Source organism: Centruroides vittatus, unplaced genomic scaffold (genome assembly GCF_030686945.1).
Source record: "Centruroides vittatus isolate TY-2023 unplaced genomic scaffold, ASM3068694v2 contig_920, whole genome shotgun sequence".
Lineage (NCBI taxonomy): Eukaryota > Metazoa > Arthropoda > Arachnida > Scorpiones > Buthidae > Centruroides > Centruroides vittatus.
Genome location: NW_027122607.1, coordinates 666,771 through 683,731, shown reverse-complemented (window position 1 = coordinate 683,731; position 16,961 = coordinate 666,771). Strand labels below are relative to the sequence as shown.

Here is a 16,961-nt window from a genome sequence, read left to right as displayed (position 1 = left end):
AATAATTCAGACTGAGTTTGAAAGTTTTGAGTTATGAAAGTTTTGCTAAAAATCAAGCTTTTTGTGCATCAGTTTATTGATGGTTTTTTTTAAATCACAAACCTACTGCTATATATGATGGTTATATTTTTAAAATTTTGCTGCAAAGGTTAAAATTTTTACATGGAATTTGACAATAATTGTTTTTTTTTTTTTTTTTTAATGAATTCATCAAAAATCTATTTACATATTACATCAGTTAGTCAGAGAAATCCATCAGCAATCAAATAAAATAAAAAGTTTGAAAAATAGGTTCAGATGGTAGTTATAGTATCTTGGTCACATATGATGTCTGGGAGCCATCATCCCCGCCCACTGCCAGATGACAGGATGTTTATTTTTAGTCATATGTGGTTCCTGTGCTTTGTAGAAAGTTTCTGATTAGTTTATTTGATAGATGAACATTAATTATTTTATTTAAATTAAAATTCTGGAGAATATGAAAATACTGTATTAATAACCTATTCAAGTTAAACAGTTTGACGAATTTGAGTTAACCAGTTTGATTTAATTAATGTGTAAATCCCTAAGCTAGACAATTGGGGGAAAGAAAATGACTTTGAGTAAATGCAACTTCAAGTTAATTTGTTTTCCACTGTGTTACAAAAAAAAAAAAAATCAATATAATGACCAACCGTAACTTTACTATTGACTTCCATATATTTATAAGATATTTTTGGATTTTTAACATAAATGAAAGTATGTTAACAATCCAAAAAATATTTGTAAAATAAGTAATTTTGTAAATTTGAATTACATTTTAAAATTTAAACATTGTTTATGCATCTTGGAACTAATTTTCCATAATAGAACAAATTGTACATAGTAAGGAACCTTGACTGTAAGTTGGTTTGTGAATCTGCCCAAAAACATTTGTCAGTCTATTACAGTGGTCCCCAACCTTTTTATCGCCGCTGACCAGTCAACATTTGATAATTTTATTGCGGCCTGCTGGAGGGGGATTTTGCGCATGCGTGGTATTGGTACGGTTTTAGGTGATGTCTCTCAGCTCCTGGTTAACCTCTCTTCCATTGAAAGTCGCACAAACTCGAGAGAAATACACCACAGTAAATAAAATGGAAATAATTTAATGTTCCTTGGGTGGCCTGGTACCATTTGATCCACGGACCAATACTGGTCTGCGGCCCGGGGGTTGGGGACCGCTGGTCTATTAATATATATTTGCTGGAAGAAAAACTTTGTCTTGTTGATTAGTGTTAAACATTTCCAGTTTGAGTTTTCTCAGTTTGTTATTTTAAAATATGCTCAAATGAAACAAAAGATTTAAATCTTACAAATATGAATTTTTTAAAAAAAATTTAAACTAAAATTAATACTACAGGGATAAGAATACTTTATGTACAGTTTTCACAGCTGTTTTGTTTACAAAATATATTTAACATTTGTATAATTCTAAAATAATTTAAAAATTAAACTAAAATTAAATTTAAACACTATAAATATTTGATAAATAAAGTTTTTAAAAATAATCTTTCTTTTTAATAAAGAGGAGAAATTATATTTACAACTACAACACATGTAAACTGAAAAATCTTGTAAAAATCTCTAATAAAAGCTGCATTATTACTTCCAGCAAATTATATTTACAATTTAATAAGTAGTTATTGAATTTTATATTTATATGGTAACAATGCATTAAATGTCTTTATTATTATTCATCTATTACAGGATACCAGTACTTTAAAAAATAAAGAAAAGGAAATGGAGAAATTACTTACTAAATTTCTGCAATTACAAGAAACTAGTAAGAAAGATGCTGAAGCAGTACAAGCTGCTCAAAAACATTTTCAAGCAGTAAGTGCAGGATTATCTAGTAATGCAGAAGGAGAAGAAGCAACTTTGGCAGATCAGTTAATGAGTATGTAAAATGCAAAAAACTGTTTTTAATACAGTAGTCCCCTGTATTTGCAGTTTCACTTTCCATAGTTTTAGTTATCCACAATAAACTATAATCTGAAAATATTGCAAAGAAAATTACAAAAATACAAGATTCATATATTTTAAATTGCAGACCATTCTGAATAGCATGATGAAACCTTGCACCATTCCACCTGGAATGTGGATCACATTTTTGATCAGTTTATCCACACTGTATATGCTACCGTTCCCATTAGTCACTTAGTAGCTTGCTTGGTTATCAGATTGACTATTGCAGTATCACAGTGCTTATGTTTGAGTAATCCTTATTTTACTTAATGATCCTGAAGTACAAAAGTAGTGATGCTAAGAATTCAGATATGTCAAAGAGATGCTGTAGAGTCTTCCTTTAAGATAAAAGGTTTTTGATTCAGTAAACAAGGGAAAAACTCATATGCTAAGATTGCAATATACTATATACTATAATAAAAGTTACGTGATATGTATTTACAGATATTTTATTATAATATATTGTTATAATTGTTCTATTTTATTATTAGTTATTCTTTTAATCTCTTACTGTATCTAGTTTATAAATTAAACTTTATAACAGGTATGTATAGAAAAAAACATAGTATATGTGTTTGGCACTATCTGTGATTTCAGGCATCCACATTCCATCTAGGAATATCCTATGCAAATAAGGAGACCATTGTATTCAAATTTAAGAAATTTTCATTAATTTATTATTTTATAATTTAAAATAATACTATATTAGAATTCTGATAAGTAATATACAGGTATCCCTTGCTTAATGCAGGATTTGATTAACATGTGAAATTAATTGATGCAATCCTTTTTATATGCAGCAAAAGTTTTAATTTATGAAGCTTTAATGGGTGTCTTTATTTAACATAAATATGTTTTTCTTGGCACATAAGGTGTTAGTGAATTTGCTATTTTCATTTATTAAAATAAAAATATCTGTTATTTGTTCTAGTAGGTGGTGATTGTTTGGTTGAGGACCAAGGTACCACTGTATTTGATTAATATGATTTTTATATACATGGTAGCATCTAGGGTTTAATTAGCTGTGTTAATCAAGGGATACCTGTATTTATTTATTGAATAACTCCATTTGTATCATTTGTAATTTTTTGTACAGAATAAATTATATATAATTTTCATTTGCTGTACCAGTAGTAGATTATCTATAGCAGGGATGGGCAACCTGCGGCCCGCATTCATATATTTTGCGGCCTGTGTTGCATAAAATATGAATAAATATATCCATTTTTCAGCTTAAGGAAGTATGCAGCAAAAATTCAAATGTTATTTTCTACAACTTATGTATGTGAATAGTTTTTCCTGCAATGAATTTAGTAAAAATTAAAACAAGAAACTGGCTAACAGACACATCAAAACTAATTTAGAACTAGTGATGAATATTTAACCAAATATTTCCGATATATTACATTTATATCAGTTCCAGAAGCTAAATTAAGTATACCTATGCTAATTTATAATTATATATGAATAAATAATTGTAATTTACCAACATCTTTTTTCTCTTTTCTCTTGTATGCGGTCCGCATCAGTTCAAATGTTTTAAAATGCGGCCCTTACATAGAAAAGGGTTGCCCATCCCTGATCTATCGCATCACAATAACATTTTCTATAACATCACAGTAACACTTTTCTAACTTACATGAACTGAAAAGCAATAAGGTAATAGAAAACTAAAAGTGAAAAAAATGTTTTAAGTAACAAAACAAATGGTAAAATTTTTAAAATTTTCAGAGGAATCACTGCTTATACAATTTGTTTCTATGAACAAACTCTGTAATTTATGCTAAACTTAATTAAATTAATATGTTAGAATAAGAATGAGATGATGATACAAGATGGTCATTGTTGAAATTATTAAAATATTTTATCTTCACCGTAATGTGTATAACACAGAATCCTTTACCAGAAATGTTTGAGATTGGAAGTTTTTTTGGATTTTGGAATATTCGTTTATTTGGATATGATTTAATTGATCAATATTAGTCTGATTTGAAATTTTTTTTTAATGTCTCTTATGTAGGGAATTTTATTAATTCTCTATAAACCAAATGTTTTCACATGTCTGCATAAATACATTTTTTTAAAGGTATCTACAGTAGAGATATGAAAATATTTGAAAATATTCACATAGAGATATTAATTGATCTGTTAGAAAAAACACTGTTTATTTAATTTTAAATGTGTCTGTTAAATACACATTAAAAGTTAGGATTAAACTACACTCCAGGAATATAAAAAAAAGACATAATATATATTTTTCATAAGGTTTATTAGCTGGATGGGATACCCAACAAAAAGCACCCAGGAGAACACTGGGACATTTTCAGTGCTTTGTGGAATTTTCCATTTGTGCTGTGTCATGTCAATATTCAAAAAACTCAGAATTTCGGATAAAGGCATCTTGACATGTATCTTAAAAATTTATTTAGATTATCAATTTTTCTAATCAAGATTCAAAAAAATAATGAGCAAGAATTGAATTCGTTTCCCCAATAGCCATTCCATGCCTGTCCATTTTTCTCTCCAGTCCCCAAGTGTGTGAAAATAATTCCTGTGTATATGCAAATGGTTTACATTCTGATCTAATGACATAATTAGGGGATGGGGTACCTTGATTTCTGATGACTAGGTATTATTGGTAGGAGATCAGACAAGAGCAGATTTTTGCTGATGTAGTACTTGAATGGGTCTTCAACAGATATATATCTAATCATATATCAGGGCATATCCCTGAGATATGATTATGAGCAGTAAAGCCTTATGTAGTGTGTCTATGCACTAATGGTAATATTTTATCATGAGTTACTATTTATTCTTGTTTATCACTACACCTTTGTTATTGGAGAAGTATAAGAAATGCAGTTTCAGTAATTTTCTAACTTTATGTACTACTTACAGAAGAAATAAATGTATATTTTTTGGAATTTTTAATTTATTTCAAACATTATTTCTAATGAGATTAAAAAAAGGACATCAGAAATTTTTAGTGTTGTTTTAAAGACACAATTTTCTTAAAATTCAAACATATTATCATCATCATCATCATTTATTGTCTATTGGAAATTTCTTCCCTATTACAAGGGGGTTACATTTACATTGTTTACTTGTTTTTTACTTTACAATACTTTTGATTTTAATTTACACCTATTTTTCCGCGAATACATTCCAAACATTTTTAATTTGAATCTTACAATTTTATTGTTCTATTTCATTAATAATAACATGTTTTAATACTTCATTAGTGTTAGTTTGTTTTGTTTTTATAAATGTCGATTATTTTACAAAAATAGTTATAAATTTTATATAAGTCTTTTTTACCCATTTTGTTGAAGTTTTTTAACAATTCTATTAGCGAGTTGCATTTATAAGTTCGAGTTATGTCATAGTGTTCACGAATATCATTTAATTTTGGACATTTTAATATTAAATGATAAGGTGTTAAATCATCGGAGTTACATAAGAAACATTTTGTTGATAAGCTTATGTAAGTGTTGTTAACATACAGCGAATATTTATTTAAACGAAGTTGTGCTATAAAGCGTTTTACATTCAAGTTTACCGAATACAACATATATGATTGAACTGATGGTATTTTAAATATATCTAAGTACCACGGATGATATTTACTGCTATGTAAGGAGAACTGATCTTTGTTTATGGATTGTGCCATAGCTGAGTTTAAAAGTAGTGAGTAGCCTGTTTTCCAATCTTGAATGTTATCTTGAAATAGTAGTTCTGATACTCCAAAAGAGTTGAAGATAGTTTTTAATTTGTTATGCCATAGCTGTTTATTTTTTTGAAGTTTACTTTGCTTGATGTTTTCATGATATAGAGCAATCAAATTGTTGTCACTATTGAATTTGAGTCTGTAATAAAATTTAATGATTCGTTTTAATATAAACGGGAAGGACCATATACGATTGGTTTCATGACGTAGTGCATATCCGGGTATTGTCCGTTCTAACTGAAATAATCTGCGTAGATAGTAAATATGGAATCGTTCTAATTTGTAGAGATAATCCAAGCTCCAAATGGGACTGGCGTAAAATATCATTGGATTAATAATCGAATTGTAAAGTTTCATGTGTATTCTTAAGTCAGAAGTTTTCAATCTGCTGCATAAAAACAAAAGATCATCGATTGCTTGATTGACTTTATTGTTAAGTTTAGAAATGTGCGATTTAAATGTTAAGTTCCAGTCAAAATTAATTCCTAGGTAATTTATCTCATTGACAGTTTGTAGCAGGATATTTTCATGATAAATTTTTGTTTCGTTAACAGATATTTTACTGTTGTTCCGAAAAATAATTATTTTAGTTTTACTTGGATTAACTGCTAAATATTTAGACTTAAAATGCGAATTTAATTGATTGATTTTCCTTTGGAGAGAAATTTTTGTCGGTGCTACCACAACTAAGTCATCAGCAAAGAGAATATAATGAAATGCTTTATTGCCTATGACTATACCATCGTTTACTTCAGAAAAAAGATGATCTATATCTTTCAAATAAAAGTTAAATAAATGTGGAGATAATGGATCTCCTTGAAGAATACCACGTGAATGCGTTAATGGTGGAAGAATGTTTTTACCGTGCTTAATCTTTATTTTATAATTTTGAAATAATATTGATATTGTTCCTGTAAATTGAGAACTAGCACCAATCTCCTTAAGTTTTTGTTGTAATAATGGTACATATACTGAATCGAATGCCTTTTTAATATCTATAAAAGCAGCATACACTTTTCTATGTTTTTTTCCGAGATATATTTGAATAATCATTAGCAAAGTAAATATCGCAAATTCAGTGCCTTTATTTTTTGTATAAGCAAACTGAAATTCTGCTTCTAACTTGTTGATTTTGATCCAATATTGAAATATTTTTGCAAGTATCGAGGTAAAACATTTTCTAAGTGTAGATAACAAAGCTATAGGTCTATAGTTTTCTGGAGCCATCTGGTCTCCCTTTTTATAGATCATCGTCATGATTATGGAATTCCAAGATTCAGGATAGGACAATGTGCTGTACATAGCATTGAATATTTTCAATAATTTTATTTTAGATTCCGTTGGTAGCATTTTTAAGAATTTGGTTGGTATGTTATCATCCCCTGGGGTAGTATTGTCTTTTGTTTTTTGAATTACTTCGTCGAGTTCATTCATAGTCAAGTCAGCGTTTAAATAATCATCATAATAATTAATATTTCTTTCCATTGGAACTTTTAAATTTTTTATAATGAAGCTTTGATAAAATTTCTTCCAAGTTTCGAATCTTATACAAATGTTAATATCTCCTAGATTAGCTTTTGGTCGAAATTTTCGGATAGTATTCCAAAATATTTTGCTATTATTACTATTATTTATTAAATTTGATTCAATTCTACAAAAGTAGTTTTTCTTTTTCGTCTTAATTAAGTTATTGTAGATTCGTTTGGAGTTTTCGTAATTAATCAAATTTTCTTTATTAGGATTTTGCCTATAAATTTTTAAATCTTGTTGCTTTCGCCGTTTTTCTTTGTAACAATCGGAATCATACCAGATTTTTTTATTTTTATTTTGCGCGTATTTGTTATCCTTGTTTGATATTATATAATCATTCATGATATTCATCATTATTTTGTATACCTCTTCACAGTTATTGTTAGTTACTTCTAGCATATTTTTAAACCAATTTCCAATTTCGGACTCATAATTGGCCAATTTGTACTTTATCTTGAAGTTGTTGTTATATATATAATCCAAATTCTCAAAAGGAAATAAACAGAATTTTGCTATTGTAGGAAAATGATCTGAAATATCGAAATTCGTAGTCTGAAATTCTACACAACAATCTAAGAATAATTCAGAGCAAATTGTGAAATCTATGGTCGAAGCACCCGTATTAGTCAAGCAAGTATGTTCAGCTGGAATATCCTGTTGAATTCTGCCGTTAAGAAGAAACAATCTGTGTTCTGTTAGCAACTCGATAAAGTTTTTACCCAATCTGTTGGTTTGTTTATCTTTCGAAAGACGTTTATTAGATATATTGAAATTGGCACCTTTATATTTTGAATCTATTAACTCACCAATCCTTGCATTAAAATCTCCCACTACCAAAATGAGCGGAGAAATATGACTCCAACTTTCTAATGTTTTAAACATATTTTTTAAAGTACTTAGATCATCAGGCGGAATATAAGCAATTAATAATGTTATTAAATTATTCGTTTTATTTACCAAAGTAGGCTTCTGTAATGAGATAAGAAGTAGCATATAATTGTTGAATTTTTTTATGTCAATTATTTTACCAAGGTTCTTTTTTATAAGGATACATATACCTCCGCTTGGACGGCCTGGACCTGTAGGTTTTTGTGCTTGGATCGATTCCACTATAAAGTTATTAAAAAATTTTGTTTTATAATACAAATTCGAAGTAATCCAAGTTTCAGTAATTGCTAAAATATCCGGATCGTATTTAACACAAAATTTATTTATTAGTGACGTTTTATTTTTTATTCCTTGGCCATTCCAGTTAGCAATGGAAACCATTTGATTATTCTTTATGACTTTGTTATGTTGCGTATATTTTTGCTTAACATGATATCAACTGTCTGTATTTATTTGATTACTATAAGGACGAAAATTATTTACATAAACCAATTTGCTCAATTTTAGGCTATATGTTATTTTTTCTTGGTTTATCGTTAATATATCATTACGGAGTTTAACTTGGTCTTTTTGTTTTCGTAATTCATGAAGTATTGGGAGTAAATTTTTCTTTCTTATCCTTGAGTTTTTAGTCAAATCTGGGGATATTTGCATGTCTTCCCATTCTTCTAATGCGTTTTTTTGTTGTTTCTTTTGAATAAAGGTATAGAAAAATTTATCACGAAGTTGCTTATTGCTGAATGTTATTCTTACTGTTGTATTAGGTTTCTTAGTTATTAAGTTTGTTTCTGTTATCTCAGTTTGGGCTATATCGTGAATGTTTAGTACATTAGTCATAAAGTTATATACCTCTAACGTAGATATGGATTTCGAGCTTGGATATTTGTATACAATTATTTTTTTATAATTATAATCATTAATTAAAGAGTCTATTTTAAATTGCGTTAGTTCATTTTCACTTTTTTGATTTTCTAGTTGTTGTTTTAAATTTTTAATTTCTTCCTCCATATATATCTGTCTTTCCTTAGTCTCACGTATATCTTGACGTATTCGTTCTACGTCTTCTTTTATATAGACCATTTGTTCTAACAGTTTATCATTTGAAGCATTTATTAAATCTGATATTTTAGTCCATAGAAGTGCAGTTGTGGTGTCAAGTTGACTTGCCGGATTAGTAAGAAGGCTTGAATTAATATTAGGTGACTCACCTGTTGAGCCTAATGAATTCTGCTGACCAGGTTCCATATTTTGATTCGAGAATTCTTTTGTTCCTTCTTGTGAATCACTTTTCGGTTGTGTTCCGTAATCCGTAATGAGTTTGGAGCTTGAAGTGCTTGGTTGAGCTTGTTTGTTCTCTGTCCTCGTTCTGGTCAGTGGAGGTCTTCCATGCCTGACTGGAGATCTTTGCATATTATTATTTTTTGTATTATTGCTTTTTCCTTTACCTTCACTTAGTTAGTGTTAGTTTAAACTTGTTTAATAATAAGTTAATCAAATAAACAGTAATTCACCACTTCGCTGCACAAATGAAAGGTTCACAGAAAAAGTCACTCGCAGCGCCGACGTTCAAACACGCCCCCCCAAAATTCAAACATATTATTACAATTAGCTTCTTGCTCTTTTATTATTAATTAAATTTTATAGTCTTATAATTAAATGAAATTTTATAAATTTTATTTTATTACATTTAAAGACCTTATCAAACAGCTATTTTACCACTTATTGTATTAACTTATGATTACAAAGTTATGTACATATATCCTTTAGACAAATTAAAAATGCATTTCTACTAAAATTTATTGCCCTCTTCAGTTAGAATATTTTTGGTCTAAAAGGTTTTTGAAAGCTCTATAAGAAGACTCATACAATAACATGACATCCGCTTGTTTAAAATATAATTAAACAACATAACATAACCAAAGTTAAACATGGGAAAATTAAGGGTCAATATTTGCATAACAGAAGGTTTATTTAACCTTTCTCACTACTTTTTATTTTTGGGCCTTTCTCTCCTTTCCCCAAATTCGGGTCTATAATCCTTTGAGTCCCAACTCCAGCTTTATTTAGTATTCCTTTCTCATTCACACATTTTCAAGTATTGAAAATATTTCCTTTCCACTCAAAAATAAAATATATATAAAGGTTTGCAGCTTTGTGAAACTTCATTTTTGAGTTTATGCTGTTGAAATAAATAAATAATTTGTCAGTTTTGTTTACACATTTATTGGACCGCATTGAAACTTGCATTGGGCTGCATGTGGCCTGTGGGCTGCAGGTTGGACACCCCTGCTATAAACATTAAATTTAGTTATAATCATTATTTGTTCACAGCACAGTAGTTTAAATTGCTAGAATTTCTTTAATTATATGTTAGATGAAGGTAGAACTTTAAAAACAGCTAGCAAACAACATTGGATAGCTTACTATTAATTAATAATTAATAAATCTTTGGGACATTTAAAATATTTTTAAATGTTTTGAAACGTTTTTTTAATGTAAGAATCAATAAAAACAAGAATTTCCACTAAATGTACTCTTATGTACTTATCCTACCTGCTTAATGTTATCTATTGGTTATTATTATAAGTATAGATAAATCCCAAAATAATTATAATAAGTAAATTCCATTGTATTAATTTCATAATTTGATATTTAAACTGAATAGACTAATTATTTTTATCAATGTTATTTCAGATTAAACAAATTTTTTTCTACATTTGAATAAGCAAATATTCCCACAATATATTAAGGCCAATTGTAATTTGGTTATGTAAGCAATCTCCGGCAGAAGTCATTAAAATTTTATGCTTTTTCTATAGGAAAATTGTTTTCCAAATTCTCAAAAATAGAAGTAGAGAACCAAACAGTTTTCGTGTTAGAATTTTATTTAATTCTTCTATTAATGTAGGATTCAGAATTTAAAATATTGAATTCTTGAATTTTCTATAATTTTAAAAATTCATAGGAAATCAATGAATTTGATTTTCAGAATTCTGAACCGTATGGTAATAGAAGAATTCAATAGGATTCTACAGCAAAACATTGTTTGGGTCTATCCATTTTTGAGAATTTTTGGAAAAGGATTTCCCCATAGAAAAAGCATTAAATTTTTAGTACCATCTGCTGGAAATTGTCTGCATAACCAAAGAGCCTTAACATTTTAACATAAATTAAATTTTATTAAATAAAGTTGATTTCATATTTTGCTATGTTAATTATAAATTTTTAAAAATATTTTTAGCTGCTAAAAAAGATATGGCAAAAGCTGAAACGGAAAGTAAACAAGCCGAGATGAAACTCAAACATGCTGAGACAGAAATAACTAAAAAGCAGACAGAGTCCAAGAAAACAGAAGAAAGTTATAAAAAACATTTGGCAGTTTATAATACTTTAGAAAAAGAATTAGATAAAATTAAAGTATATCAATAATTTAAAATTTTATTTTAAGTTATTGAAATTAACAGTATGATGTTAAAAGTTTTAAATTTTATTTAATTTAGAAAGAAATGGAAAAATTAAATTATGAAGAAGGAAAAGAAGAAATGCTACTCTCTGAAAGAAAAAGACTTATCAAAGACATTGATAATCTCAGACAGAAAATTGATTTAAAAGAAGCAAGGTTAGAGTAAAATATATATATATGTATTATAGTACATGATATTTTGAATTTGAAACTTGTATTGCATCTTTGTGGAAAAGATTTAAGATTTTTATGATTAAGTAACTTATTATGATTTAACCATTTCCATTCATTAATAATACATTATTACAATAATAATTGCTATTTACAATAGCAGTTATTATTGTAAAATTATGAGGGATGGCTTGCTTAAATTATTTGAATCACTAAATTAGTGCAGTTGAGATGACAAATAATGATCTCTTTATTTCTCTATTTGCCGCTGACCACTGAGACCCAAGTAAATGAGAATTTTTACATTCTGAAAGTTTTTTCTACTTGTTTGATTTATATTTTAAATAAAATGTACAAAAAAAGAATATATATCTCACACAGATAAAAAAATATTAGATCTTGATAATATAAGAATACCTGAAATATTAGATAGAAAACTCATAAAGTAGGTAATAAATTTAAACCATTTAGTAGATTTTAAATATTCAATATTTCATAATTTACAAAAATATATAAACAGTTATTTAAACATGATTCCATGTTCCAAAAGAAGCTAAGATTATAAGATCTACACTAAATAATTTTAATTTGAAATGACTGGAGGAGCTCAAAATATTCAAATTGTCACTTGAAGGAAAAATCCATTAAAGACTGGAACTGTCTCACAGGCAAAAATGCTTATTATTGGAGTTATATTTTAGTATGAATGATTTGTATGGATAAATGATAAAGCAGAAACAATTCATTTTGTAATACATGTTACTATTTAAACTTTTATGAATTACAGTATAAAAAAAGTAGACCAGTCAGTCAGCATTCATTTTACTTTAAGTATATGAGTTCTGTTTGGTTAACTTCAGGTTTGAATCACAACTCTGTTGGTATATACATCTATTATAAGTTTGTCTCTGATTATGTGTAGTCTCACTTAATCAAGGCTCAGATAATTGAGGTTTTACTGTATTTTTAATCTGATATGTCTGCTTCACTTACTGAAAAATTGTCAACAATCAAAATTTACATTAATAAATTTAAAAGATTTTGTATTTTAATGCCAAATTACATCATATAAAAATTATTGTGTTATGGAAACTATAGTAAATTATTTGAATAAGAATTTCTAATTTGTTTTTTGAAACCGTGTTTTACTGTTTTATTGAGTGTTGAACACAAGATTGTGTTATTAATTAAACACTTGGCTTTTTTCCCATCTTTATTCAGTTGATACGGGTACTTCTACACATTTCGGGCACTTGGCCCCTCATCAGTCAACTAAACAAGAAAGAGTATATACAGTATTCCGAATATCACATCATACAAAGGTAAATTATACAGAAATTTATCTAAACACACGTACATTTTTCTAGACATACCATTAAACTCGCTATGTACGCAAGGACACGTATACACCACAAGTTCAAATTCTTCTAACTAGGACAATAAAATGACTGCATCAACCTTATAAAATCTATGTACAGTACATCTAATTAAAACATAAAACAATATATAAATATACAAGCCTATACAGGTATAAAATAAAGACGTATTAAGACAGATCCAATATTGGGTCTTACTTTTAAATAAATGCAATATATTTTCCATCTTATTGAAGTCGATAAATATACTTGGCTAAATTCTATCAAATTTTCACTTTGGTACATCACAGAGTTAGAGAAACTTCTCTTAATCTACTGTAATATATTTTTTACATTATATTTCTTGTTGGTCCATTACACATTATTGTGCTGGGTTACTGTTTAACACTAATTTGCATATTCAACTATTTGCGACAGTCAGAATTTGCATAATTATTCGAATAGCCAAACAAGTCAAAAATTCTACAAAAGATTATATAGTATTTTTAATCAATTTTCACTTATTTTTACGCTTAAGTTTCTATTTATACAGTTTTTGGAGTTTATAATAGCCACACTTTCTTTAAATTTTCTATTATATGTATTCTTCTCCTTATATAAAATTTTTGCATTAGCTTTATCTATATTACAATTATTTAGTAAGCAATGATCATGAAAGACAGAATTTAATCGATGATATTTCAAATCCGCAATATGTTCTTTTAATCTTATATTTAACTTACGTTTTTGTTTCGCCTATATAAATACTGGTGTTATTACAAGTACGTGGAATTTCGTAGACTACATTCTTTGCTTCTTCTTTCGTCTCTTTATTTTGTTTTGTACATTTTTTGTTTTTTAATGTAGATTGCAGTTTTTCGTATTTAGGTGCTAGTTTTATGTTTACTTTTCACATTTCTTTATTAATTTCTTCATATAAACCTTTTACATACAGGAAACTAATATATCTTATATCTGGGCCTTGTTTCTTCTGTTCATATTTTTTGTCATTTATTTTATCATTTATTTTCTTTTCCCATATACTAATTATTTGATTGGGGTATCCGTCCAAAATAAATTTCTTTTTTAATTCATGTATATGTTTGGACATATTAGTGGCCTTGCTGGTTCTAGTTTTAATTTTATTATGTTCCATATTAAAGATGTTTTGTTTTATATATAAGGGTATATTGGAATCATATTTAATAGTCGTATTAATAGAACAAGGCTTTTTAGAAGGTTCAAATTCTATACTATTTACATTCCTTTTAATTGTAATGTCTAAATAATTTATACTATTGTTGACACTGTCTTCCTCTTCTATCTTAAACTGAATTATTTTATGTATATTATTTATGAATACTTCTATCTGTTTAATTGTAATTTCTGAATTGTCATATATAATTAGAATATCATCAACATATCGTTTATAAAATTTTACTCCTTGTATTTTGTTCATCTTTTTGTCTATATCTATCATTACTATTTCAGCAAGTTTAGGTCCTATAACTGATCCCATACTGATACCTTCGTTTTGAGTATAATTGTTTCCATCAATTTCAAACTGCCCAAAATGTGTAGAAGTACCCGTATCAACTGAATAAAGATGGGAAAAAAGTCAAGTGTTTAATTAATAACACAATCTTGTGTTCAACACTCAAGAATTTCTAATATTAAATTTTAATAAATTGTGATTTAAATATTAATTTAACTATTTAAATCAATATATATAAATTTTACTTATAATATTTTTATTAGATTTCCAAATTTGACTTTTGAATATCAAGATCCTGAAAAAAATTTTGATAGAAGAAAAGTACTTGGATTGGTGTGTCAGCTATTTCAAGTAAAAGATCCTAAAACAGCAACAGCTTTGGAGGTCACTGCTAGTAGTCGAGTTAGCATATTTTATTTTATTAATTTTTAAATATTTAAAATAATTTAAGACAAATTACCTTCTCAATAACTGGAGCGAATTACATAGCACAATCAATAAAATTTTTAACATCCAGTAACAAAATTTAATGTAAAACTTGACAAAGATTTTCAATCTCAAACAAGATCTGCATCGAGTCAACATTCTATTCCAAATTGGAATGCTTAGAACACAAGTTTTCAAAAATTTTTTAAACATGTTTTTAAATAATTAGAATGTAAAATATAACAATGTAAAATTAAACATATACAAAATTGATGGTATTTCTAAGAATTATAAAATTAAATCCAATATTAATATAATACATAACATATTATAAAATATGAACGTGGATTATAAAAGCAACCATTTTAAAAATAATCAATATGCTAAACATCATATGTGAGATGCAGACAAACATACAATAATACTGTATTGTAGTATGTAGACTACTGGCTACACTATGTAGCAATATCAGTTTTAAATTCTCATGTTCTCTACTCTTTAAAATAGATTTAGTAGCTAAATGGCAACTGTGGGAATGGATTGTCCAGGCATTTGACAAATGTCAGCAACAACTTTGCATCTTTGAACAAGTATGATAGCCTATGATGCAGTATATCAATAACTGTTTGGAGCTTTAGAGACATCATTTTGAGCACACATTGTGAGGGAAGCATTGCATCAATGGACACAAGCTGACCTACTAACCAAGCCTGCAGACTTGGTTGCATTTAGGACCAATGTTAACTAGAATTTTTTTACTTATCGATATTTTCGTATGTAGTTTATGTATGCAAATTTTCTGACAAGTTCAGATGCATTACAAAAGTAATCATAGCATTTCTTTCGATTGAATAAAAATAATAATTGAATGTGATTTTGTAACATGATAAAAAAAATAGATTATACATTTAATTATATGTTATATAATAGTATATTAAGGTAATGGATTTATTATCATCATCTTCACCATCATCATAATCTGTATATTAGATAAGATTGTAGATAATATAATATATATATATATACACAGTTGAACCCTATTTATGTCTTTCTCAGTTGATTGTTTTTCACAATATATTAATCATTTTCTGCATAGTACTTTCATGAATATAAAACACTCTAGTTATGCATTCTCCATTTATATAATTTTGCACTTTTATGTCATATTTTTTATACTCTACTTTTTCTCACTTAAGTCTTATTCACTTTGAAATAGAAAAATTCAGGACAATTATTAAAAAAGTGAAAAAGCAAATTATATAGTCACTTCAGGTTAATTCATATTGACAGTGAATCGCCAAGAAATGCAAAATGCGGAGCAAATAATAAGTAACATGATGCTGTTTCCAATAAATTTTCCTGTTTTTAGCAAATCCACTAGTCCTATGCATTGAAAATTTTCACCTTCCATATTTTATAGAGTGAAACAGTTTTGCTAAGTGAATAAAAATTGATTTCTGGTTTCATTCATTTTCCCTAATTGTTGGTGTAAAGTAACTTAGAACAACATTATTCTTTCATGTGATGAGTTTTGACAGAAAAAGACAACTGATGTATGTGACATTAGTTATCCATCAAAAACAAACAAAACTTGATCAATTTTTTAAAAGTATATAACTTAATTTTACTGTTTTACTTTTCTTTTTACATGTTGTTCAAATGTCTTTTATATGTAATACATTAAAACTTCTTGTTAAGAATTACACATACATATTTAGTTGTACAGTATTAATTTGCACTGCACCATACTTTTGTGGTTACTATATTCACTGTGAAAGTAATTCAAAAATAGTTTCACTTGTATGTTTTTCTCATTTTCCTTGAAAAATGTGTAAACGAGGGGTTTGACTGTGTTTGTGTATATGTTATGGACAAAGTGATTAATCGGGCATTATGAATAATGACCAAAAAGGGCACGCA

The 16,961-nt window shown here is 27.6% G+C and overlaps 1 protein-coding gene and 1 long non-coding RNA gene across 2 annotated transcripts in view; one reads left to right on the top strand and one right to left on the bottom strand.

Moving 5' to 3' along the window:
- Nucleotides 1-16,961, bottom strand: part of LOC136984485 (uncharacterized) — a 235,093-nt gene that overhangs the window by 53,479 nt on the left and 164,653 nt on the right. The gene's annotated exons all lie outside the window — the stretch shown is intronic.
- SMC2 (structural maintenance of chromosomes 2) overlaps nucleotides 1-16,961 on the top strand; it is a 43,931-nt gene that overhangs the window by 10,095 nt on the left and 16,875 nt on the right. Inside the window, exons 8-11 of the mRNA XM_067281476.1 lie at nucleotides 1,729-1,918; nucleotides 11,373-11,548; nucleotides 11,632-11,750; nucleotides 14,879-15,017. Of these exons, the coding sequence (XP_067137577.1) occupies nucleotides 1,729-1,918; nucleotides 11,373-11,548; nucleotides 11,632-11,750; nucleotides 14,879-15,017 (624 nt within the window). The remainder of the gene's footprint in view (nucleotides 1-1,728; nucleotides 1,919-11,372; nucleotides 11,549-11,631; nucleotides 11,751-14,878; nucleotides 15,018-16,961) is intronic.